The sequence below is a fragment of the Syngnathus scovelli genome, chromosome 14 (genome assembly GCF_024217435.2).
Source record: "Syngnathus scovelli strain Florida chromosome 14, RoL_Ssco_1.2, whole genome shotgun sequence".
Taxonomy (NCBI): domain Eukaryota; kingdom Metazoa; phylum Chordata; class Actinopteri; order Syngnathiformes; family Syngnathidae; genus Syngnathus; species Syngnathus scovelli.
Genome location: NC_090860.1, coordinates 9,346,513 through 9,371,194, shown reverse-complemented (window position 1 = coordinate 9,371,194; position 24,682 = coordinate 9,346,513). Strand labels below are relative to the sequence as shown.

The 24,682-nt window shown below is 42.2% G+C and overlaps 4 protein-coding genes and 1 long non-coding RNA gene across 5 annotated transcripts; 3 read left to right on the top strand and 2 right to left on the bottom strand.

Moving 5' to 3' along the window:
* The first annotated feature begins 414 nt into the window (after positions 1 to 414).
* Positions 415 to 6,522, top strand: entpd5a (ectonucleoside triphosphate diphosphohydrolase 5a). The gene is made up of 13 exons (XM_049740113.2): positions 415 to 1,047; positions 1,320 to 1,399; positions 2,304 to 2,447; positions 2,723 to 2,798; positions 2,893 to 2,928; positions 3,286 to 3,374; positions 3,460 to 3,539; positions 3,626 to 3,687; positions 3,763 to 3,864; positions 4,375 to 4,518; positions 4,601 to 4,657; positions 5,167 to 5,282; positions 5,355 to 6,522. The coding sequence occupies exons 1-13, from the start codon at positions 498 to 500 to the stop codon at positions 5,436 to 5,438; spliced, it is 1,620 nt and encodes a 539-aa protein (XP_049596070.1). The 5' UTR covers positions 415 to 497; the 3' UTR covers positions 5,439 to 6,522.
* A 2,435-nt stretch (positions 6,523 to 8,957) lies between these two features.
* Positions 8,958 to 16,082, bottom strand: coq6 (coenzyme Q6 monooxygenase). Its single transcript, XM_049740339.2, has 12 exons — positions 15,702 to 16,082; positions 15,463 to 15,597; positions 15,056 to 15,114; positions 13,254 to 13,380; positions 12,194 to 12,324; positions 12,004 to 12,111; positions 11,849 to 11,911; positions 11,646 to 11,753; positions 10,914 to 11,116; positions 10,080 to 10,195; positions 9,640 to 9,806; positions 8,958 to 9,103 (listed from the first exon to the last, which is right to left on the bottom strand). The coding sequence occupies exons 1-12, from the start codon at positions 15,901 to 15,903 to the stop codon at positions 9,074 to 9,076; spliced, it is 1,449 nt and encodes a 482-aa protein (XP_049596296.1). The 5' UTR covers positions 15,904 to 16,082; the 3' UTR covers positions 8,958 to 9,073.
* Positions 16,083 to 16,140: 58 nt separating this feature from the next.
* fam161b (FAM161 centrosomal protein B) lies at positions 16,141 to 19,706 on the top strand. The gene is made up of 8 exons (XM_049740338.2): positions 16,141 to 16,346; positions 16,675 to 16,892; positions 17,016 to 17,422; positions 17,605 to 17,903; positions 18,396 to 18,514; positions 18,688 to 18,855; positions 18,929 to 19,028; positions 19,100 to 19,706. The coding sequence occupies exons 2-8, from the start codon at positions 16,675 to 16,677 to the stop codon at positions 19,271 to 19,273; spliced, it is 1,485 nt and encodes a 494-aa protein (XP_049596295.1). The 5' UTR covers positions 16,141 to 16,346; the 3' UTR covers positions 19,274 to 19,706.
* Positions 19,457 to 24,523, top strand: ngb (neuroglobin). Its single transcript, XM_049740340.2, has 5 exons — positions 19,457 to 19,543; positions 21,285 to 21,504; positions 22,467 to 22,575; positions 22,733 to 22,852; positions 22,920 to 24,523. The coding sequence occupies exons 2-5, from the start codon at positions 21,407 to 21,409 to the stop codon at positions 23,070 to 23,072; spliced, it is 480 nt and encodes a 159-aa protein (XP_049596297.1). The 5' UTR covers positions 19,457 to 19,543; positions 21,285 to 21,406; the 3' UTR covers positions 23,073 to 24,523.
* On the bottom strand, positions 20,302 to 21,332 carry LOC125980823 (uncharacterized). The gene is made up of 2 exons (XR_007485771.2): positions 21,197 to 21,332; positions 20,302 to 21,045 (listed from the first exon to the last, which is right to left on the bottom strand). It is a non-coding gene; the product is annotated as an uncharacterized lncRNA (long non-coding RNA).
* Positions 24,524 to 24,682: the final 159 nt, after the last annotated feature.

Genomic DNA, 24,682 nt, shown 5'->3' with positions numbered 1-24,682 from the left:
AATCCAAACAAAAACATAGACAGTAGCTATTTTTTTTTCTGTCCCAGAATCATTCAAGTCTTGCAATAAATGAGCAAAATGCACATTCTCTTCATTGCACTACAGTTATAAAATTCACCCACATGTCCAGAAAAAAAAGTTACACTCTCTTAAATACTCACCAGAACATCTATAAGGACAGAATTTCATACATTTAAAATGTAAATATAGATTATTTTGACATCTTTGGGGTGTTCCCCCTTATTCATTCAGACCTGCCTCTCCTTTCCTAGAAAGGGGGACCTCAACATCCAGTAAAGATGAGGAGGGAAAACATAGCCAGAAATAAGCACCCTCCTCCTCAACTTCCATGAGAGGGAAAAAAAAAAAAAAAAAAAACAGGGAGGCAGGTATTCTCCAGCTTTGCTTCCAACAAGAGGGGGACTGGATGGAGTGGGGATGGACCGCCACAGGATTGGAGGATTGCTGGTCTCGGTGTGGCCCCTCGCCAAGCCCATATGTCTTTATATAGTGTAAACACATCAGGGGACAGTCCTGGGTGTGCATCCACTCTGCTGAGCACTCAACTTTGTGCAGCATCTTCCACTTCTCCTCACCTCTCCTCTCGCAACGCCATGGCTTCGCCGAACCATCTCCTCTCGCTCTTGCTGGTGCTCCTGGCGGGGAGCCTCCTAACCGAGGCGACCTACTACCGGCCCCACCGCTACTTTCCGCACTACATCCGTTTCCGTCAGCCTTCCGCCCACATGTCGAACCACCTCCCGGAGGTCGTGAACCCGGCGCCCGTTCCTCGTCATCCCGGCGTGCCGAGGCATCCCGTCATCCCGCACGATCTCCACCCGAGACCCGATGACATCCAGACCTTACCGGAAACTTTCCACCCGGAGCCCGAAGTCGTCCATCCGGAGCCTGAGTCTCACCACCGATCGGCGCCTGCAGCTCCAATCGCCCTCGCCAACACGACGCGCGTCTTCTACGGCGTCATGTTCGATGCGGGCAGCACCGGCACCAGGATCCACATCTATAAATTCATCCAGAAAGACCCAGGTAATCCCCCGGTTATGCCCCTCTGCATGTGCGCGTCAGTTTATCCAGCCGCGGCAAGTGCGCTTCTAAAAGTAGCTGAGGTTGACTTTGTAATGACTTGTGGAGCGGATGGACGTGACGTGATGCTGTTTAAATATCACCAGCTGTAAAAGTCATTCTAGTGTTTCTCGCTCTATTTCCTTTTATACTATCTATAGCCAAATGTCGGTTCTCTGTTTTTATGCTGTTGCACTAATGTTAACTTCATTTTAAAATATTTATTCTTCCTGTAGTTGAGCTGCCAGTTCTGGACAATGAAATGTACCATGCAGTGAAACCTGGACTTTCTGCTTATAAAGACAACCCTGAGGAGGTATGCAGTATTTTTGTTTGCAATATTGCTTTTACACTACATAATGTAATCAGAATTTAATCATAAATTGCATAGAAAATTCAAATAAATGATGCTCAGGTTTTATTTAACATTATTGTGATTATGTGCTGGAGTGGAGAAGTACATTTATATTTTCAAAATGCAGATCAAAGTTAGAAAGAAAATCTAAATATTCCATACTGAATAATGGAATGTTGCCTGTCTGAAAAGGAGTCGGAAAAGTTTATTATAAGACTTATTGAAATACTAAACATTGACCTATATTTTAGACTAATTGGTTATCTATGTGGATTGTATCTGAAATATGCACTACAATAACATACATCTTTGTATTTTGCCCTGCACCCTGTGTGCAGTCTATACATTACATAAGATATTAGAAACTGCTTTAAGTAGAACGCAAAAAAAAAAAAAACACTGCAAGATGAGACAACAATTGTTAAATGCATTTCATTAAAAAAAAAAAAAAGCTGCAAGATGAGACAACAATTGTTAAATGCATTTGATTTAAAAAAAAAAAAAAAAAAGCTGCAAAACTGTCTCCTAAAATCAGACAAGTGTTTTAACTGCTCTTGTATTGGATCTCATTAACCCGAGTTTGAAACCCTAACTCTAGTATGAACCCTAGTTTGAAACCCTAACCCTTTAAACCCAACTTTGAAACCTTGAGTTTGACACCTGTGGTTTAAGTGCATATTATTAGTGTATGCATTGCAGATCCCTTATTATGTTCTCTGGGTTGGGTTAACACACAAACAGTAATTACGCAAATGAGACTGGCTGCGGCATTCACCAACCCAACTTTAATATTCTGCAAGTGACCTCGTTCTAATCCGGACACATGCTGTTGCTTCTGTTACTATAATTGCCATGTGCTCCTCAGGGCGGTGACACGGTGCGTCAGCTGCTGAAGATAGCCAAGAAGACGGTGCCAGAGGAGGAATGGAAGAGGACCCCGGTGGTCCTGAAAGCCACGGCGGGCCTGCGCCTTCTGCCCGAGGACAAAGCCAATGCTCTTTTGAACGAGGTGAGGCACGCTCTCCCGCTGCCCTCAGACGCTCTGGCACAGACACGAGCTGCTCCGCCGGGGAGCGGGATAAGAAACCACTAAGTGCTTACAAGTGTCAGTGGGAAAAAGAAGGAACAACTCTGCCCACTCGGCGGCTATGATGTTGCAAAAAACAGCTGTTGTGGTGTTGTCATTTGAAGTATTCAATCTGCTACTGTTTCAAGCTTGGCTCTCTGCTTTCACTTTTTTCAGAGCCTGCCAACTATATATAACTATAGAATCTTTTATCACAGGTGAAACATGTTTTTGAAGAGTCTCCCTTCTACGTGCCGCACAACAGCGTCACCATTATGAATGGAACTAATGAAGGTATGTTATATGTATTGCATATTTTTGCAATTCTCATTGCAGCCGTGTCGCAATCACAACTAACGCAGGCATTTGCACCCTCGTGTTGTTCCAGGAGTCCTGGCCTGGGTCACGGTGAACTTCCTTACAGGTAAGACATGGTTTGTGTTTTGCTGTGTTGGTGTTAGTGGACACAAGGCTCACATCTGAGCTTCTAGTGTATATACTCAACCCAGGGCAGCCAAAGATGCTTGTCTGAGGTTGCCAGATTTCCAAACAGTGATGGACAGTCACATTTTTTTTTCTCACAGTCAATTTAATTTCCAAAACAAGAGATCATAAAATAATTTTTCCCTGAATGAGACATCATTTGATGCATCTTTCCGGACTTAAGATTTTTCATTTTTTATTCTACATAATTAAAAATTAAAAAACATTAAATTGTTATTGTGATAAGAATGGCATCTTATATTGTCTCCATTCAGTAAAATTTGTGTGTCTACTTTAGGCCACTTGTATTCCAACACAAAGAGGACAGTGGGCATCCTGGACTTGGGAGGAGGCTCTACACAGATCACCTTCCTTCCAAAATCAAAGGTAAAAAATGATGCACTTGACACTGAAAGCTATCAATTATAAAAAAAAAAAATCACAACCCTAAATATGTGTTTCTGTCCACCAGAGAACCGTTGACTTTGCTCCCAACAGTTACATTGCCAAATTCAGCTTGTTCAATAGTACATACCAGCTTTACACACACAGGTATGTGTCCAGTTGTATCAATTTACTAGGTTTTGAAAATAAAAGTTACTAATACAAGCTTCTCAAATCTTACCATGACCTTCTAGCTACCTTGGAAATGGACTGTATGCAGCTCGGCTGGCAACTCTTGGAGCACTAGGAGCTGATGGTACTGCATCTAAAATCCCTTATATAAAAAAAATGGGGGAGCTTTTAATGTAACATGGGTTATTTAACATCTTAGGTCTCGATTGGAAAGTCTTCACCAGTTCCTGCCTCCCAAAGAAGTTCAGAGAAGAAGTGACCTTTGGTGGAACCACTTACAAAGTCAGCGGAGTTCCAGATGGTAAGTCCAGTTAAATTAATTTTATGTATATACTCTATGTATATTTCTAAACAGAAGTTATCTGAAGGCATTTTACATATCAAGATCTTAGAACACATAAGTACAGTGTCCCTTAAGTTGCTGCAGTCTGTGTAACATTGGTGCCAAACACATGTTGCATCTTCTGCCTCATAGTTCAAATAAAATAAAATATAGTGAGTTACCTACACAAATAAGGCAGTAAGTTTCATGCCACAGCCAAAAAGCCAAAAGACGCTGGGCTTGTCCCAGAGAATTTGTTTTCTTTGTTGTGCGTGTGAACGTAACGAGTGGCTCAATCTGGACCGCGCACAATTATGCGGTAAAAATAGAAAGGTCGTCATGGCAGCACTAACTGCTGCTCTTGTCAGCATACGGTCACAATTGCTGGTGACTTTGGGGCTTCCCCTCATATATAATCTGGCGGAGCCAAAACTGAGGTTACCGTACCTCCATTGCATACCGTTGTTTACATTCTTACATTGTTTCCAGGCTACGCAGGCTACAAGTTGTGCTACTACGAGGTGATGAGGGTCATCAAGGGCATCGTGCATCAGCCTTATGAGGTCAAAGGCAGCAGCGTCTTCTATGCTTTCTCCTACTACTATGACAGAGCTGTGGAATCCGGCCTCATTGGTGAGTTGGAGCTCAACAAAAGTGTCACTTTATCTGAGTTATAATTGATTTATTCAAAATGCACTTTTTTTTTGCCTTGCAGATGGAAGCCGAGGTGGCGCAATCGAAGTCAGAGATTTTAAGAAGCGAGCTAAAGAGGGTAAGTGGATGAGTGTCAACACGACTGGAAATAAATCATCTGATCTCGTGCACGCAAAGACGTGGCATGGCGCTTCCTGTCAGACTAAATTTACTGCTGTCAAGTCAGACTAATTACTTGCTAAAATAAGACAGAAATGTGCTTATAGTGTAAACAATTTAAACATTCCTGCACCATGTGAAGTATGTGCAAGTGTAGCGGTTTCGTTTGGCAGATTGAGATCCCCCTCCTCGCGCTCGCATGGTCACTGAGTGTGGCACCTGACAGCCACACACCAACGCCGCCCACTCTCAGCCTTTCGCCGACCCCCAACTCGTACACTCGCACCCTTCTGTTTAGTGTGACACCAAACAAAATACAAGGTCATCTTTTAATCATGTAGCGGCGGCGCCCGGTAGTCTGGCTCCTTTTTACAAATAAATGTAGAAAGTTATGAGAAATCAACAGTGTGTCCAAAGTGATCGTAGATCGTTGTTGCTGTTTAATGAAAAATCTTCATGCGTTTGCAGTGTGCAACAAAATGGCCAAGTATCGTGCCGTCAGCCCCTTCCTGTGCATGGACATGACATACATCACCTGCTTGCTCAAGGAGGGCTTTGGCTTCAAGGACAACACCGTGCTCCAGGTATGTCACGCCACCGTGGACCTCCACATGCAAAAATGTCAATGGTATTAACTCGATTGATTTCGTTGCCAGCTGGCCAAGAAAGTGAACAACGTGGAGACCAGTTGGGCCCTGGGCGCCACCTTTGACTACTTCAGGAACCTCAACATTCAGTAAAAGTGGCTCAAGGGTAATGCAGTCAGCACTGAGAGGGACACTTTTGTCACTGCGGGGCTTCCCTCCCACAGTTCCACCCTCCTCTTCATCATCGCCCGCCAAACACTCCCAGAACTGTTTAAAATAAATCACTATATTTTTATAAGGCCAGCTTTTCTACTGTACGTTGAGCCCCCCTGACTGCTGGGCTGACTTTATTTTTGTAAAGCATTTTTTGGCTACGAATGATGTCCTCACCTCGCTGTCCAGTGCGGGGGTCTAATTTGTAGTCATTGCCCGGTTGTGGGCTGCATGTAATGGAAGTCACGTCTGTCTTAATGCTTTCTTTTATTGTAGGCGCTAACAATTTCACGGGAAATTCCTTTGGACAAGGTCGACGAGCAGTTAACAAGCGCACAGCTTCTTTTATGCAACTTTGCACGCAACACTTTAATTGTAGACATTGTAGCTATTCTTTGTGACTCAGGAGGTCAAAGTTCACACTCACAAAGTGTGTGTGGCGAGGTGTCACACGCACCAAATGAATGCTTTGACTTTAGTGTTTCCTGAACTGAATAGTCAGCATCAATTGTGGCGAAATTGCAAAGGAGCCCAAGAACAACCTCTCATGAAGTGGACTTAACAACATCATTAAGCTTAACTACTTCAAAAGTAAACACAAATTATCAAGCCAAGGATAAATATGTGGCTTTTAAAGTTGTAGGGATGTCGCTGATTGTTTAACAGCAGTTTTTACCTGCTTCTTGTGAACTGTACAAATATTTAAATACCTGAAAATCTATCTAATGTATTTAACAATGTTTGTTTTTGGCTTTTACCTGACTCTCTTCCCAGTATACAAAATGTACCATAACTACTGTTGTATATACGCCATCTACACTCACCAAGAGCTGCTTTCAATGCAAAAACAAATGCTAAACATTTTCTGCCATGCCACAGTTGCTTTAAATGCGTATTAGCTGATTAACCTTATGCTTTTAGTATTTAAATTGTTTATTTCTTACTCAGTGAAATGCTTGTTTTACTTTAACATCCATGTGAATATGTCTTTTCCTGTAATAAATAAAAAAAAATTACATTGACTAACAAGAACTCAATTATTCAAGGGGGAGGGGTTACATTTGCATACATGTAAATTTCAGATTTTGATTGATTGGTTGATTGATTGGTTGATTGAACATTTTTTTAATCATGTATGCTTTGGGTGATGAGCTGCTCCTTTGCTTATCCTTCACTTTCTATCCATCATTCTAGCACAAGTTTAATGATAGAGTGTAAGCAAAGTAGTTCTTGGCAAAGAACAGTCCATGAATTGCCCATATACAGTCACTGGCAGGCAGTCAAATGATCTATTGAAGGTGCGTATATGTACAGTATGTAGGACAGGGGTGTCAAACTCATTTTTTTCACGGGCCGCATTGTAGTCATAGCTTCTTTCGGAGGGCCATTATGACCGTCAACCCAAATAAATGTATGAGCACCTCATATTATATACAGTCAGAGCTACAAAACAAACTGACAAATAACTCAGAAGAGTTGTTTGAAACTCTAACCCTAGCTTCCAGGGGTGTCGACCTCCAGTCCTTGGGGGCCGCGTTCCAATATGTTTTCCAAGTAACCCTCGTTAAAAACACCTGCGTGAAAAGTTTTAGCCACTTTCACGTTCAAAAGTAGCTAAAACTTTTCACACAGGTGCTCTTAACGAGGGAACCACACGGACACTCCATTAGGTACACCGCCATTTTCAAGTGTACCTAATAACAGGTCACTTTATTAGGGATATATCATGGTCAAAGGTCACAGGTGTCAAGCACTAGTCCTCTCGGCCACGTTCCAACATGTTTTCCAAGTGACCCTCGTTAAGCGCACCTGCGTGAAAAGTTTTAGCCACTTTCACGTTCAAAAGTAGCTAAAACTTTTCACGCAGGTGCTCTTAACGAGGGAACCACACGGACACTCCATTAGGTACACCGCCATTTTCAAGTGTACCTAATAACAGGTCACTTTATTAGGGATATATCATGGTCAAAGGTCACAGGTGTCAAGCACTAGTCCTCTCGGCCACGTTCCAACATGTTTTCCTAGTGACCCTCGTTAAGCGCACCTGCGTGAAAAGTTTTAGCCACTTTCACGTTCAAAAGTAGCTAAAACTTTTCACGCAGGTGCACTTAACGAGGGAATCACACGGACACTCCATTAGGTACACCGCCATTTTCAAGTGTACCTAATAACAGGCCACTTTATTAGGGAAATATCATAGTCAAAGGTCAGAGGTGTCAAGCACTAGTCCTCTCGGCCGCGTTCCAACATGTTTTCCAAGTGACCCTCGTTAAGCGCACCTGCGTGAAAAGTTTTAGCCACTTTCACGTTCAAAAGTAGCTAAAACTTTTCACGCAGGTGCACTTAACGAGGGAACCACACGGACACTCCATTAGGTACACCGCCATTTTCAAGTGTACCTAATAACAGGTCACTTTATTAGGGATATATCATGGTCAAAGGTCACAGGTGTCAAGCACTAGTCCTCTCGGCCGCGTTCCAACATGTTTTCCAAGTGACCCTCGTTAAGCGCACCTGTGTGAAAAGTTTTAGCCACTTTCACGTTCAAAAGTAGCTAAAACTTTTCACGCAGGTGCACTTAACGAGGGAATCTCAATCTCTCAAAAACATGTTGGAATGCAGCCTCCAAGAGTACGACACCCCTGCCTCATACAGTAAAAGCTACAAATCAGATGAGTAAAAACTGGTCAAATATTAAAAAAAAAAAAAAAAAAAGATATTAAAAGTGAAGACAATATGCAATTCTAGTAATGACACAAATTTGATGCACTATTTGTCTTCGCGGGCCACATAAAATGATGTGGCGGGCCGTATCTGGCCCCCGGGCCTTGAGTTTGACACCTGTGATGTAGGATGAGGTCCTGACAGCTCCTGCGGGGTACGTGACAGGTGATTTACACACCGCTGACAGATTTAAGGAAAAGCCAACATACAATGTGTGAGTGAGGCGTTTGGCCCACGGTGATTTGCAGCAACACCTCAGCATAGATTCTTAAAGTGCCTCAAATATTTGGAGATAAGTGGAGTGCAATGTTGGGAAAGTTCATTTTCCACACAAAGTAGTTCAAAATTCAGTTTACAAATTTTAAAATGAACTTGTTCAGTTCATAGTTTATTATTGAAATTTTATGAACTAAGTTCATAGCTCTTTTCTTCCCCCCAATTAAAAAATTTCTGCAAGCTGTTACCCTCTGGAATATCATCCCACAATCTCAAATTGTATAGTAAGGCTTTTTCTTAAATGACTATGTATAGTAAGGTTTTTTAATGAATTTACCATGGTAGCGATGATTTGTATGTAAAATGTATGTATGTAAGCCATCCTATAATAAATGTTGATCTTATCAATTGCAGTAAAAACACTGAGATAATTCACTTCTCCACATGAAGGAATTTCAAGGTCTTTATGATTGAAGACCCTGTTTTTAGACACATGATTAAAAATAAAAACACAAAGAAGAAGAAAAAAAATATATCTTTATTAAATTTAGCTATCATCCAACATTTTTACACACTCACAAATGGAAATAAATTGCAAATGCAAAGATGTAACAGATCCTTGACGGCTGACGGGCTCACTTGCTTGCAAACGCCATGATCTGTTCCTGCACAACCAAAACAGGAAACATATCTTCACGATGGAATAAAGGTCACATTTTCTGTCATAGTGGGTGTAAAATAATTATGAATATAATCATCATTTATAAAGTGCACTTAATATTTACTAAAATTTTCTTTGGGAGACAATAACATTGGCTAGCAAAAACAACAACACAAATAATTTGAACTCAGGAAGAGGGTAAATACTTTTTCAGGGCTTTGTAAGTGTGCATCCTCCTTACAATTTACAGTGTTGGTCTGAATCACTTAGTAGCGAATAAAGCCGTTTCACATGAGTGGTCGGTAATAAAAAGGGTGCGAAAACACAAGCCACCACCGCTGTCCAATGCCCTAGTGCCAGCGTTGAACCCCACCCACACACTTTTGGTAACACTAAATTTGGGGCTAAACTTAGTAGTACATTCAGAGCCCTGGAAATTACAGGCACTGCCAAAGTGAAGCTCCGTGTAATCACAAAATAGCAAAGAGGCGGAGCTTAGCTTGGACAGGTTGACGGTTGGTACGATCGGGTTGAGCTTACTTTTAGTGTTGGTAGCATGTTGGTAGCTTGCAGGCCGAAGGTCCGGAGGAGAACCACGGGAGCAGTATTGGTGGAATAGAGGCGCTTCATGAGGTCGATGGCGGCCATCATGGGCAGGTTGTGCCGCTGGCGCTCACTTTCATATTCTAACAGGTGCTGCATTGCTCCTGCACGACAAAAAACACTGGAGGTGAAAATCTGACGACGTGGCATTGCGTCAAAATATAATTTTAACTTGAGAGGGGAAAAAAAACACAATATCCCCAGAAAAGCAATGAGCATGGAATTGTTGGCAAACTAAATGAAGAGGAAAAAAAATCAAACATGATGCTTTTTATAATCCAACAGCCTGCACGTGAGATGGGCCATTGGAAAATAGTTTAGGGGAAACCACCGAGTTTTGGTTGCAGTGCTCATGTCTGTTTGGAGCTCTGACTGACCCAGGTTCTTCCCGTTAAAGGCGGCCTGGCTCAGTAGCTGTGTGAGGCAAGCCACATCCCCGAAGCCCAGGTTGGCTCCTTGACCGGCCAGAGGATGGACACGATGGGCTGCGTCCCTGGAAAGACAAACATATGCTTGTCTCTACAAATTCACCACACGCATGCATAGGCCTAGTTCATCTTCTTCCAAATACAAGTACAACACAATCTGCCAAAACCCTATTTCAGATTCTGAAAAAATTTTCCTAGATTAAATTGTAACATAAACATAAATTGTAGCGTTGTCAGGTGATTGGTCTTCCAATAATCAGCTTGTCACTGGCGACACGGCGATACGCCGCAGTTCTCACAGCGATTCCGGCTCAAACCACCGTGGTCCGGAACTTGGAATATTCCCACTTGCCACGTAATTGCTTGGGTTTTCGCCCATTCCGAAATGATGCATGTTTAATTGAAGACTTTACATTGTCCGTAGTGTCTATGCGCCCTGTGATTGACTGGCTACACGTCAAGGGTGGACCCTGTGGTGCACCCAAAGCCAGCTGGCATAGGCTCCAGCTCACGCATGACCCTGAACACAATAAGCAGGAGATTGTCACGCAACTGTAGAAAAAAAAAATGTACTTGGGAAAAAAATCCATGGGAAAGTTAATAAAGTGGTACCTTGACTTGTAGTGGCTCAAATGAAGTCTTTTGAGTCACTGTCAATTTAAAGGCACAAATCACACAAATTCTAGAGTGTATTTGTGAGATTTAAATGATCCCTAACTTTGATTTTCAGGATGTCTAAAACTATATTCAGCAATATTTCATTAAACATTCATTTTCTCTTACCCAATGAGCGCAACTCTGTGCCTAATGTACTCCGATGCGTGGCCCATGCCGAGAGGGAACATGACGCGAGATTTAGGCCCGATGCTCGCCACACTCGGGGGCAGCTGGCGAGGCGAACCCGCAGAGGGCATGATGGTGGCGAGGGCGCTCCGGAATAGAGACCCTGCCGTCTCGACCAGCTCCGACTGGTTTTCGTTACTCCACTGTGCATGAAAAAGAACGTATGAGAGAGAAAACAGACGATATCGTTTACAGTGGACAACGAAATTAGCTGACATTGGAGCAAAGCTGAACTCCAGGCAAGGGCCGTTATTTGCCCTCCCTAACTAAAGGGTTTGGCGAGGCCCGGGGAATAGGGCTAATTAAAAGAAGATGCAGGCCAGGCAATACTGTTGAATTAGCTCCGTTTGAAAAACATTCCATGCAGTAATGGTCGACACTGGGAGACCGCAAGTTTAATTACCAAACCAGAACTGAAACCAAACATGACTCAACCGTAGTGACCCCATCCTTCAGCAGGCAGTAAAAATAGCCGCTTGGGAAAAACGAGTTCCTCTAAACACAAGAAAGGGATAGGTATGTCATTTGTCCAAAGCGCTATAGCTATTGTTTCACATATGGTCCAAAAAAAATTGTTTACAACAAGATTTTACATGAGGAGGACACACAAACCACACAAACAAGCTGCGACAATGACTTGAGGGACACGCCATCATTTTAATTGGCACTTACAAAGGCAGAGTTGATTGCGTCGACAAAGCACTCGTCATCCAGCAACAGGAGTTCCTCGGCCAGGTGATGACTGGTTGACCACACGAGAGAGCTCACCGTGTCCGAGAGCTACAACATAAAGAGGATGCAGCAACAGATGATCAAATAACATATGTCCATTTAATAAATAAATAAAAAAAGACTTTATAATATGAATTAATTACCGGTAACATTGCAATGGGTCCTGTTGGGAGGAACCTCTGCCATGCGACGTTGTTCTCCGTGGGCTGTAGCAGATGAAATAATATATTAACCGTGCAAAGGAAAGATAACATCAAATCAAAGTAGCTCTGAAGAAAGGAAGCGGCTCATTCTCTACCTCTGATAGATGCAGCACAGCAACCACAGCCGATTGGTCGTAATTCCACTTGACTGTGGGGATGCCTAATTCCCGCCTCACCATAGAGTTGGGTCCATCTGCTCCAATCTGACACGCACAGAGGAAACAACAAAAAAAAAGATAATGACGCCATGCAACATTAGGAATTTGAATAAAGAATTTAACTTACAAGTAACTTGGTGTGGAGCGTTTCCCCGCTGGCTAACGTAACCTGCACCCACGGGATGGAGCGTGCCGTCTGGTGCGCCGTCGGCCATGTGTACTTGATCACTTTGGACCTGTACTTGACTTGCACGTTCTCTGACAAACAAGCAGGGAGCAAAACAAGGAACAAAAAAAGCATTTTATAAAGTGTAAACAAAGCATTCCAACAAGTTTTATGTTACGCTTTCACTATTTGTCACCCTGGTTGCACGCAAACACGCAGGGACTAGTTGTAAAACACCGTGGCCTTCTCCCTGGCACAAGAAGATCTTAATGGTCTCGGTCTGCCACACGCCATGGACTAATAGTGTTTATCTACAAGCTAACCACGCCACGCTTTGCACATGCTGTCGGTCGGCTCTTTGGATATTGCATCCAACCTCCTCCTGCACTTCCTAAAATACCGGCAGCTGGTCCTCCAGAACATGAAAGCGGCCTGAGCCCTGCTTGCTCATGCCGACTTGGAGTGGGAGCCATCCGCAGATTGGCTGCTGGTTACCGAACAGGGATGTTAAATATGGGGTTTTGGTGATTGGAGAGGGAGATTTCATTGGAAACAGCTGGCAGGCAGCAGACTTTTCATGTACTACATCTTTGAGTCCAATGACAGGAAGACAAACGGCAAGCACATGAGGCCAAAAAACGTGCGGGAACCACACACCCCTTGTTTGGCCTAAAAGCATTTATAAATATGCAACTGAAACTGCCAAGTACCATTGCAAGGCTGCTTTTTATTTGCAACGTTTTGGTTTAATGTCAACAGCAATCGAGTGCTGAAGGCAGTCAGCGCTTTAGAGCTTGGGGTGGTGGCGGCAAGGCTTTAAATAGGTCACTGGACCACTTCACGTGTCCTCATAGGCCCCGGCCAGCCTCGCCAGTTCTTAAAATGTGAAGTTTTGATTGAAATTGACGGAAAATCATAAACGGCTCATGGCGGGAATATATTAAAAACACTAGTGGTTGGAAATACTAATGTGGTGGCGTGGCTTTCGTGCGACTGACTGACTGAGCGATGCTCTGCTCACCAGACAGACTGTCCAGCTGTTTGGTGAGTGCAGCCACGACTACGTCGTTCTCCACGATGTAGGCCATCACCTCCTCCAGATTATCCTTATCGAATGTGATCAGGGCATCGGAGCAGGCATCCCAAACCTAAATGAGAGAGTCGTTACGCCTGCGGTCTCGCTTCAAGTTAATCCTCCCCGTCTCTAAATATAACCAAAGATGATCGCGTCAAAGTTGCTGTCGAAGATAGGTCGGGTCTGCTAAATAGATTAGGACATCAGCACAGCATTCATCTAGAACAGTGGTTTGCAAACTTTTTATACAAAGTACCGCACCCTTAAAAATTGGACCGTCCCAGGAAGTTGGGTCAATTTGAGCCAACTTTGGGCAAAACTCAACCCACATGAACTCATCGTTCATTTGCCTTTATGTTAGCATAAACCTAACCAATCATTTGCCTTTATGCTAGCATAAACCTAACCAATCAAATCAAAACATTCATGTATAAAAAATGTGATATTTTTTATTGTAACACAGATAAACATTTTTAAACAGTATGGTCAATAATATTTGAATACAATACAAATTTGAATTCGAGTTAAACACGAAGGGGGGTGAAAGTGTTTGCTTCGTCTTCTTCTGGGTTGTAAATATGCTGAGGTAAGCCATCATTCAGCCGTAAGACGCTACTGCTGCTACGACTCGTTCTTTCCAGCTTACCATAAAGTAAGGGGATATACCCTTTAAAAAACCCACTAATGGCGTTTTGGGTTTGCAACTTGTGATAAGTGGTTAGGAGAGAAGAAGAGAAAAAAAACAAGACCGACCCAAAAATTGTTTGGGGTTTGTTTAACACAGGGTGACGCGATGCAGCTTCTGCTTTCCTTGCAACATTTAAGCACTTGCTTGTGACCTTAAAGGAAAATGAGCTTGCTCTGAATTTAAACTCTTAGGCGGGGGAGACTTTAAGCATGGTGCAAATGTTATTTAGACACGTAGCGCATATTTTCCCTTCTACGGCTAAGATGGGAATGACTATGATCCAGAAGGCAAAACAAACAAAAACGTAGTAGAATAAAGGTATCTTGGGTGAGGTACGCTGCCATAATCACTCTAAATGGCACGCCATGATGACATCTTAGCCCTGGAGTGAAACACTGCGGTCGAGGCTTTGGTACACAGCGACCACATCTTACAAGCCGGGCCGAGCCTTGCATCCAATGCCATGAAGCGGCAAACAGCCTTTCATCTTGCTGCACTTGTTCACATGAATCTTCATAATTAGAAGACACGGACGGGGGAGTGAGTAGCAATTTGCAAATGCCAAAAGTACTTCATCCTCATCAAACATACGGTTTTAAGAAGAAAAAGAAAGTAGGTCATCCAACGTTCATTTGTGTTGCATGAAGGTATGCTTTTTTTTTCTTATAGGGGTCCTAATAAAGGCGGACGTTGCATAACGGAATGAAGAAATTACATGTCAACTGAACCTGGCATTTAATGTAAATGACTCCATACTATGTGCATAATTATACACACCGCAAATGAGTTTTTTGTTCATTTCGCTGTAAGACGGAGTACAAGCGGAATGTCAAAGAAGTTGCTCTCCGCAAATTGTATAGTATTATGATTATTGGATGACAGAAATACATGGAGAATATCAGTGTGCAGTACCTTTCATGTTAAAAACAGCAGGACTCAGTTAAATGATAAAAAAAAAACTGGCAACGTTGCAAGAAAAAATATGAAAAAAAGAATAAGCATCAGAGATACATTTACTGATAACAAGCAAATACTGTAAATCAAAGAATGATAATCGTACCTGCATCTTTTTATAAGGCTTGCACCTCAATTTCGTGATATGCTCCCATGCACCAATGCCTGCAAAAAACAAATATTAGACACCAATGGCGGGACAAATAAAAAATATGCCTCTAATGTTAACAATGCGTTTTATTATAAGGATATTTCATTTTAGAACATCACCTTCCATGCATTGGATTAATCATGCAATTCAGAACTTTATCTTATTTTATTTACTTCCTTAATTACTTAAAAACTTCTCCAGTGTAGTAGACCTGTTTAATTGAACATTCTGCCATCTAGTGGAGGAACATTTAATTGTTCTGCATATCACTATATGTTGCTGGCATAAATAGATTAACAAAGCCGGTATACAGTGGTTGAAATTATGACAGGGTCAAAAAAGGGTGATGTAGTCTACTGCACCAGTGAGGAGCGTAGCAGAGCCTGGACTGATGGAGCTGACTCTGGTGCTGTAGCTGTCAGGAACAGTCTCCATTACTTTCTTGTTTCCTGCTTCAAGGAGAAGGATCTTCTTCTCTGACAAGTTGGGATCCATGCCTGCCAGGAGAACATTACGTATGACAGTGGCTGCTGATTTGTATTCTCGTTTATTTAATCATACACAATCTTTTGGATGTTGACAGATGGATGTGGTCACTCACCGAGGGAACATGCCATTGCAGATCCAACCATCCCTCCCCCGGATATAATAACATCATAAACTTCACTGTTGCCACGATCGTCGCCATGCTGTGCACACACTAATGCACGATGGATACTTTTTACAACAGAAAAGCGTTTTTCTGCCAGGAAACTCCGCCCGAACTCGTTTAGGGCTATGCTAGCCCTTGTAAGGTTTAGCATTATTCGGTATTTAAACGAAACAAGCCTTGCATTAAACAGGGATGTACATTTCCTTGGCGAAGCCTAACCGCTTAAATATGTAAAGCAAGTTAGGGTTTCTCCTTGAGCGCGTCCTAAAAAGAGCAGTCAAGTCACCTCAACGCTACAGCCATGTTTTGTTGACAGCACGGAGAAATCACTTCCGGCTTCTTCGCCAATCAGGGCAGACCTCTGTCGTGGTTTGCGCTTCCGTTTTTGACCACACAAAACGCTCAAGAGAAACCGAAGCTCGCCCAATAGTGGTGCAGCCACTTGTCTTTTTTTAATTTTTATTTTTGGTTAACTTTGTATCTTCTTTGCAAATAAGTTCAAATGCAGAACAGTATACTTTATCGACGAAGATTTCTGTACAGGGATGAAGCCTTGATGCAGGGAAACTCCACGCACAGTTTGCCTTTTCACAGGTTAGGAGCTGTTTACACTGTTAAATAATATAACGATGGATTGCACACTGAAGTTGAAACTAACAATAAATATAATTCAGTTTTCTCTCTCACTTCTTAATAGTTTACTCTTTATCCACATTACGCGCTCAGCGGAGTGGATTGTTTGGTTGCCATGGTAACACGTCATACGCAGACTGGTCCTGTGGGTCATGTTTGATTTAGTGGCCATTTAAGAGAGGGAACAGGCTTCATCAAAACTTTTTTTTTTTTAAACTTCAAACAAGAAAGATGGAGAAAAAGAAAACATATAGATGGATGACTGATAACCTTTTCCCTAACATTTCAGATGACATTGCAACCATCTTGTCCAGCAAATATGTCAGAACCAGAGATGATGCTTACAGATGGTTCGGAATCAGAAGAAATCCTCCATCAGAGGCTGCGGTCCCTGAGCGAGACTATCCGACAACAGCTGCAAGAGACCGAGAGGAGGCACAGAGAGCAATTAGAAAGCAGGATTCATCACAACACTCTCCTCTCAGCAGAACTGTCTCCAAGGTCCAAGTAAGTCTCCTCAGTCTACTTATTTTTACTTGAACTATAAGAGATGTGATTTTTTTTAAAGATTCATTGTCGACGGAGGACATCTGCTAGTTGGTTTGACAGTAATCTATCAAACTATTTTAGGCTGTTGGGGTTGTCTGCTCCAGTTTTGGAATCTTCATCTGAGTGCAAGAAACACTCCACTCGGCCTCCCACCCAGACACGGCAATATGAACGAGAACCTTCATGCAAAACAACACAGCAGAAGAAAGAGGAGGAGGCCGAAGCTGAGTGCAAGAAAAAGTTCACTGCACTTCCTGTCCCCATTCAAGTCAAACTTCCTCTCTATCAGGAGATGATGGAACGGCGGGACAAGGAAAGAAAGCAAGGGTTAGAGGAAAGAAAAACCTTCCTGCTTTCGGTTCAGAAACCTTTCAGCTTCCAGGAGAGAGAAAAGAAGAAACAGGAGAAGCTGGTTGAGCTGCAAGAAAAAAAGACGACTGTACAGAATGTTCAGCAGTCGTGTCCCAAACAAGTTAAAGCGCCAGCAGGTGTGAGAACTTTTATTCTACACAAATGAAAATATTTGGAAAAACTGACATAATACTTAATATTTTTGGACTAAACTATACGAACACTCCCACAATCAAATAAATAATTACAAAATCTGTATCAAAAATAATGTGCCAGATACTTTGTGCATTACAAAATTTTCTTTGCATTTTATGTACAGAGCGGGAGCGTTGCAGGAAAAGCCACATCAGCACTACACAACAGGAGAATCCAGACAAGCCCAAACTTCGCATTTCGGAGTCCACCAGAATGGAAAAGTTGGGATTCCTTTACGAGAAGCCGAGCTTTCAGCCCAAGATTAACCAGCAGGTGCCCGATTTCAACCGGTTGCACAAAGCCCTGCGGGCAGAAGGTCTGAAAGCAACACTAAGTAAAGATCTAACCAAGTGTCAACCCTTCTACCTGAGGACATCTGCTCTTCCTGCCAGGCAAAGTAGGATGAGTCCTGAAATCTCACAGGTAAACATTGTATTGTATCGTAGAATGAAAATATATACATATCCTTAGTGTCTCCCATTTTTTTTTTTGTGCTGGAGTTAAAATAGAACAACCTAATGTTACATGAGCCTGGTTTCTCATCGCAAGATATTTCTAAACCTCCCAACCATGATGTATGTACCGTAACCTCTAAAACTAACCTCAAAATATGTTGTTGCAAAGCCATGTTGCATGTCATCTTGTGGGAAGGGTGGTTTTCTCCAGTCGTTCTGTACCCTATGCACATAGTATGTAAAAAATGCACCCGTCCTTACATAATAATTCAGCTTTCCTCCTGTTCTATTCTTGAGTGTGTTCTCCTGAGGATTCAGGAACATTGCAATTTAGTAACAGGTTTGGTAATATTTTGAGTAACAAAGTCACCATTAATAATTTGAATGTGCTTTGGCTGTAAAATTGTGTTTATAATGTGAGACTACCCTTGTTTTCCTTTTTTTTTTTTTTTTTTTACAGATACCCAGTCAAAATAATATGAGGCGAAGTAAGTCATGTGGTGCCCTAAGGTCGTTGTCTGCAGACACACTTCCGACTTACATCACAGATGCTACCAGGAAATGTTGCATGGCCATCAGGTAAGGTCATGAACTAGATCTTGTTAGGCTTATGATTGATTGAGCGAACAAGCAATTCAAAGAAATCTAGTCTAAGTGTTTTTTTACATAATTTATGAATTCAATGGAAGTGAATCCCACAATTGATTTGAAAGCTTAATAAATGATGTACCTCACCTAATTTATATTCATAGGAAATCCATGGAGATGAGGGATGGGAAGAATCAGGAAAGTGCAGACTGGGCGAGGAAATACCAGAGCAAGTCGGAGGCCTTGAGGAAGACGGTTTCCCTCCACGCCAAGTCGATGGACCCTCACAAAAGCTTGAAAGAAGTCTACGACGAAAGACTGCAGCACCATCGGTGAGTGCTGAGCAAGCAAGGCGGTCATTCTTCAGTTTGTAGCCATTTTTGTAAACAAAGATCATCTACACAGGGAGACGGATCGACAAAGGACAAGAGATTACATGCGGGATCTACACGACATGAACGCTCGCGTTCGAGAGCGCCCCCTTTTGTTTGAACAGGTGAAACAGGTGAGGGACGTGTTCGGCCGCATCATCCTCCGCTTGCATATACTGCTATGATGTCATCTTTGATTCATCAGAGATACGCCAAAGCTCAAGCGGAACAAGTTTACAAGAACGAGTTGAGGAAAGCTGGCGTCGAAGAACGTTTTGTTGAAGAAAAAGGAGGTGCGGTCACCGTGTCGTCCATCTCATCACCAGCTGAGGATGACACATGCCCCAACGTCCACAACACTGACAAGAACTGCAGCTGAGTGAGAATTTTTAGAAATTGTTGAAGTGATCCCACAATGTCCAGTATTATGAATAGCATGTGGACTTCATGTGGTTTTACATAATTTTGTAGGCCTGCCCGGAACACAAAAAATATAGTAGCCAAGTAAAAATGAAATATAATTACAATATAGACATTTTCTAAGCCAGCATGTCTGATTTAGGGAGGAAAATGTAGACGACGGTGAAGAAAATTGAAGACGTGGAGGCGAACAGCGTTGGAGTCCAACAAGGATTGTCATGATAAGACGGTACAATGTTTTTGTGGCCTCTTGGCTAGAACACAACACTGTATTCAAATATGACTCATGTCTACTCAACCACACCAACAATGGATCTGCCAAACATGTGCAAGTACGAATTAGGAAATCTCAAAACATCTGAACCAAAACAAAAAAAAAAACAGTTAGAAAACATGTAGCAATAGCACAAATAACCCTGTAGTTGAGCCACAAAATCTTTTAGATACATTTACGTGATAATAAATATTTTTGTGGACACTTGGTTATCAAAATAAATATTTTCAAAACTAAATACAAACATTTGTTTATCAACTCCTTTATCCAAAACGTTCCGGACATACAAGCATGTTGTGAGTACTACAACTTAGTATAAATTACCAAACAGTTTTGCACAAATGCACGCAAGGGCCTTTTCTCCCATAGCGTGGTTCAAATTGCAAGTCACTGGAGCCGCTCTGCCACCTAAATAAATCCTCGTGTAGTCACGCTGACCAGCTTGGTGGTTTTTGCTGCGAGCCCACAGACCCACATCAATTACTCTACTCATGTACACTGGCCTCCTTTGGAAGGCTTTGCTTATACAGCTGACAGCTTGGAATTCCAGATCTTTTTTTGAAAGAACCACATGAGAATGTCTCAATATGTATTCGATCATAATGAAAAGCTCATCGAGCTCTTCCTCTTTTTGGGCGAGTGTGTCATTTCCCATAAGCGACTAAAGTTGGCGTGACTTTGGATCATATGATTATCGAAAATCCACTCGAAAGTCAAATTATTTTGTATTTTATTGAACAATATGATGTATCCCTTTGGAAAAAAAAAAACAATCGCATATAATTATCCACTGTGATAAACAACTATAGAATTTCCAGCTGATCAATGCTCAGCGCTTCCATGCGATTTCAAACGTGCTCGGCTACATCCTCCCGTGTTGTCATGGGAACAGCGTATCCCAGGGATGCACCATTGATTAGACGGGGCGCGGCTAAAAACAAACCCAGGCCTCCCTGACCTGTTAGGTAATATTTGCAAGAAATTTATTCAAGCATGCCTGTTGCACCTACAGAGTTTTAACAAAACACTATTGGAAAAAAAAATATTGGAGAATTTATCCAACATGTGAAGTTTATGTCCTAAAACTGGTGTGTTATTCTCATGTAGATAGAAGCAGATATTTGTTTCCCTAATAAATCGACTCTGGAATCATATCATAACATCATATTAACATAACTTTTCATTCCTGAGCTCACCTGCAGGAGGAGCTGCGGCTTGTGCCACCGAGCCCCGACTGAGCGACACAAGCCAGAGATGCCGCTTCTTGTTTTTTTTCTCTCCTTCTGTGGCATGAATAATAACTGGTGAGAGAGCGAAAGAGAGAGCGCGTCAAGAGGCGAGCGGGGATGGGGGGGGGGGGGGGGGGGGGGGGGGGGGGGGGGAACGAGCGGTGGAGATAGCAGCCTTGGTGACAGATGAGAGCGTGGCACAACTTGGCATCTTGTCTGCACGGTGGGCTGGGGGGGAAACCAGAGAGCAAGTGCATCAGAGTTTGAAGCAAAGCTACCGGCCACACACACACATACATACACACACGCTCGAGCACTCTCACATCAGCAGACCCCCTCAGCGCGGCTGCCGCACAACAAGTTCACAGCTCAGACTTACCTTTTTGGGAAGGTACGTGTGGTTTTGCGTATGTCTTCACCCCCACAGCTCCTTCCCGCATAACTTGATGCTCTACTTTGTCTTGCAGGTGCAGAAGTTTTGTCTTGAGGACCCCCTCCGATGTTATGGCTCTGCCAGAAGCGAGCCATCTTGTGCTGTAGAGGAGCTGTGTCTTTCCCCTCCAGAAGAACTTAAAGCCCCCCCAGGAGGATGGAGAACCTGTCAGGGAAGGACAAGGAGCTGATACGGAGCAGCTGGGAGAGCCTGGGCAAGAATAAAGTTCCTCATGGTGTCATCATGTTCTCCAGGTAAGTCTCGAAGGCATCAATCTCGTTTTGTTTCCAAGTCCAAGCAGCATCACCTTTCTATGTGCACTTCCACCGGAAACCAGAGGCGGCTTGTCTTGTTGCTTGGCGACAGCCTTCAATGTTATTATCTACTAGCCGCTTCATCTGACACGTGCATGAGAGATTCACAAATGTTAGTTTGTCACGGAAAATGTGCGATGCTGTGAATTGTAACATTACAGTTGATTGACAGAGGAGTGATTTCTTTTATGTCACAACAACATGGGGGAAACCTTGCTGTGCTTTCTCTCATGCTGTTTCTCTGTCTAATTGTCTGTCTGTATGTCTGCATCATTCTCACATAGGGGAGTTATAACAAGAGTTACTTTATCTTCCGGGATTCATTGAAGGTATTCCCTACAGCAGGGGTCAGCTCTTTGAAACCGACAGCTACTTCACTGATTAATCCGAAGGGCTACCGTTTGATATAAGCTTCCAAAACAACAAATTTGCTCAAATTACCAGAGGTCTTCTTTTAGAAAGCGACTTTTGTCTTTACCTTGCTTTTATTTTTAACTCTTGTTTGTAATTGTTTTTAAATGTACTTTTAAATTTGAGAAGCACACTGAGTATGAAATGAGCTTTATTGCCTTGTCTAATAGTTAATAGATGCTGATTGTGCTAATTAATTTGAATAATATGATTTAAGATTGATATCAACATACGGTATTCTATAACTGTGCAAGTGTTTATTATTCAAATTATTACTTCTACAACATCCCTAGTAAATCACAATGCTTCATCGCTGATAAGCTACTTTTAGAACAGGCCCCCAGGCTACCCATGTGACCCTTGGGGGTGACTTGGTGACCCCTGCTGTAAAGTATATCTAAAGGAATGTTTGTTTGTTTTTTCAAAACAGCTAAAAGATTGCAACCCATGTATCACTCCACAAAACAATGTGTGGTTTGTATCCCTGCTAGGCTTTTTGAGCTAGACCCAGCTCTTTTCAATCTTTTTCACTACAACACAAACTGTGGCAACACACAAGACTGCCTCTCCAGCCCAGAGTTCCTGGAGCATGTCACCAAGGTGAGCTTCTCAATCACAGAGTGTCTCATTAGTCAGAATATGGGATTGCTTAGCAAGTGAGTCAAAACATTGCATGAGAAAAAATATAGAAAAGTAATCATTTTTAGTCAATGGAGCAAAACTTATCCATAATCATCCCTCGTCTGCCTGATCCCAGGTGATGCTAGTGATCGATGCCGCTGTCAGCCATCTTGACGATCTTCACTCCCTGGGGGATTTTCTTCTCAACCTCGGGAGGAAGCATCAGGCTGTGGGGGTCAAACCACAGTCGTTTACTGTAAGACAAACTTACAGCAACGGAATTCTAAAGCATCCACATTGATTCGTGTTTGGGTTTCTCACAGGTGGTAGGGGAGTCGCTCCTCTACATGCTTCAGTGTAATCTGGGCCAGGCCTACACGGCGGCTATGCGTCAAGCCTGGCTCAACATGTACAGCATCGTGGTGGCCGCTATGAGCCAAGGTTGGGCCGAGAACGGCGAGGACAAGGCAGACTGAGGTGCCGGCGCGTGAGCCGCTGAGCTGTTGCTGTCCTCTCACTCATTGTGGTTGCCATGGAACGAGGTTGTGTAACTTGCAGCATTGTGGCTTTTTTTTTTTTTTTTTGCTGCTGTACATTTGCTGTACATTAGTGGGGAGTGCCAAGCATAGACGAACGAATATACGGCGTGGCTACTGGCAACACTCCTCCGATCACAAGCAAAGACGAAGCATGAAGGTTAACTTGTATATAATGCCTTTTAGTTTGTCTTCTGACCGTAGTAAAACGTGTCGTATGTAACAGCGTCGCCCGGCGATGAATATTTTACGCTCACGCTACTCAAAATGGGCAGCTCCGGGTCAAACGGTGACCAAAACAAAATGTAATCACTTTTTGTTTTGTGTATCTTATCCAATGTTAAATGTATTTATGAAAGGCGAAGCATTTTTTTTTCAATAGGTCGCACTATCAACAGCTACTGACAAGAACTGTTATACACTGATAGCTTTCTACTGTAATCTCTGACTGTTGCGGTGTCCTCGTGCACCTTACTGTACACGGTAAGTGAGACCGTGAGCAAGTATCTCAATAGTTTTCATCTGACTGTTAATAAATAAGACTGTTATGTTCAGGAAAAGGGTATATTTTAGGATTTTTTTTGTGCTCAAATTTGGTGTTAATCACTGTAGTCTCAATGTTGTTGTGGCAATAAATCTTGGAATGGGGATGTGAACGCGAACCATTAAATAATTAATGGTAAATGTTTGTAACAAAAATGACCTAATATGTTGCTAAGGGTTTGTACGCATCCTGTATGTGTATTATTACACTCGTCAACAGCAATTTTTAATCAGAGATATGTCTATAAACATTTGTGACATTGATGTTTTCCTTTTGGCACATTGGGTTTCTGAGATTTCTCATTTTTGGTTATAAGTTTAACCTCTAAAGGTTCGCACAATACGGATTTTACTCTACTTTGTAATTTATATCTTTAATGCTTGAGAACGTAATTCCATTGCTGAACCTTAACTTATAAATATTACAAAATATATGACTAAATTACATAATATATTATCGTTATTATTCTGAAAACCTGATGTTGCAAAAAGAAAAAAAACAAAGGCAGAATCGGAGTCAATGCAAAAAATGATCTAGACAAATTTACCTGCATCTCTGATTAAAAAAAATGTAAAAATGTGTTGACCTGTGTTTTTAGCATAATTGTTCTGAATTACTTTCAATGCCAAGTATTTTAACAACAGTGTGCTAACACCATACAACTGTAAATCCAAGTTGCTGATATGTGGTTATTAACGCTTTATCCTGAGTTTACATTAAAAAAGTTTATTTTTATATTCTGAAATATAGATGTATATGACCTAGAGCCATTGTTTTACAGTCGCTATAGTACTTTGTGTGGATTTACAGGAAGTTCAATCTACAAAATAAATGTTCTATGAATATACTCGCACTGGTTATTTAATTTTCCATGCTACAGTTTCATAATTTGTCTATGCGTGCCTCAATAAAGTGATTTCTTGTGGACATTTTACAGAAAATCCGGGTCAGTGTGTTGTCACATTGTCCCAACACAATGGCGGACATTTCAGTCACACGAGGCCCG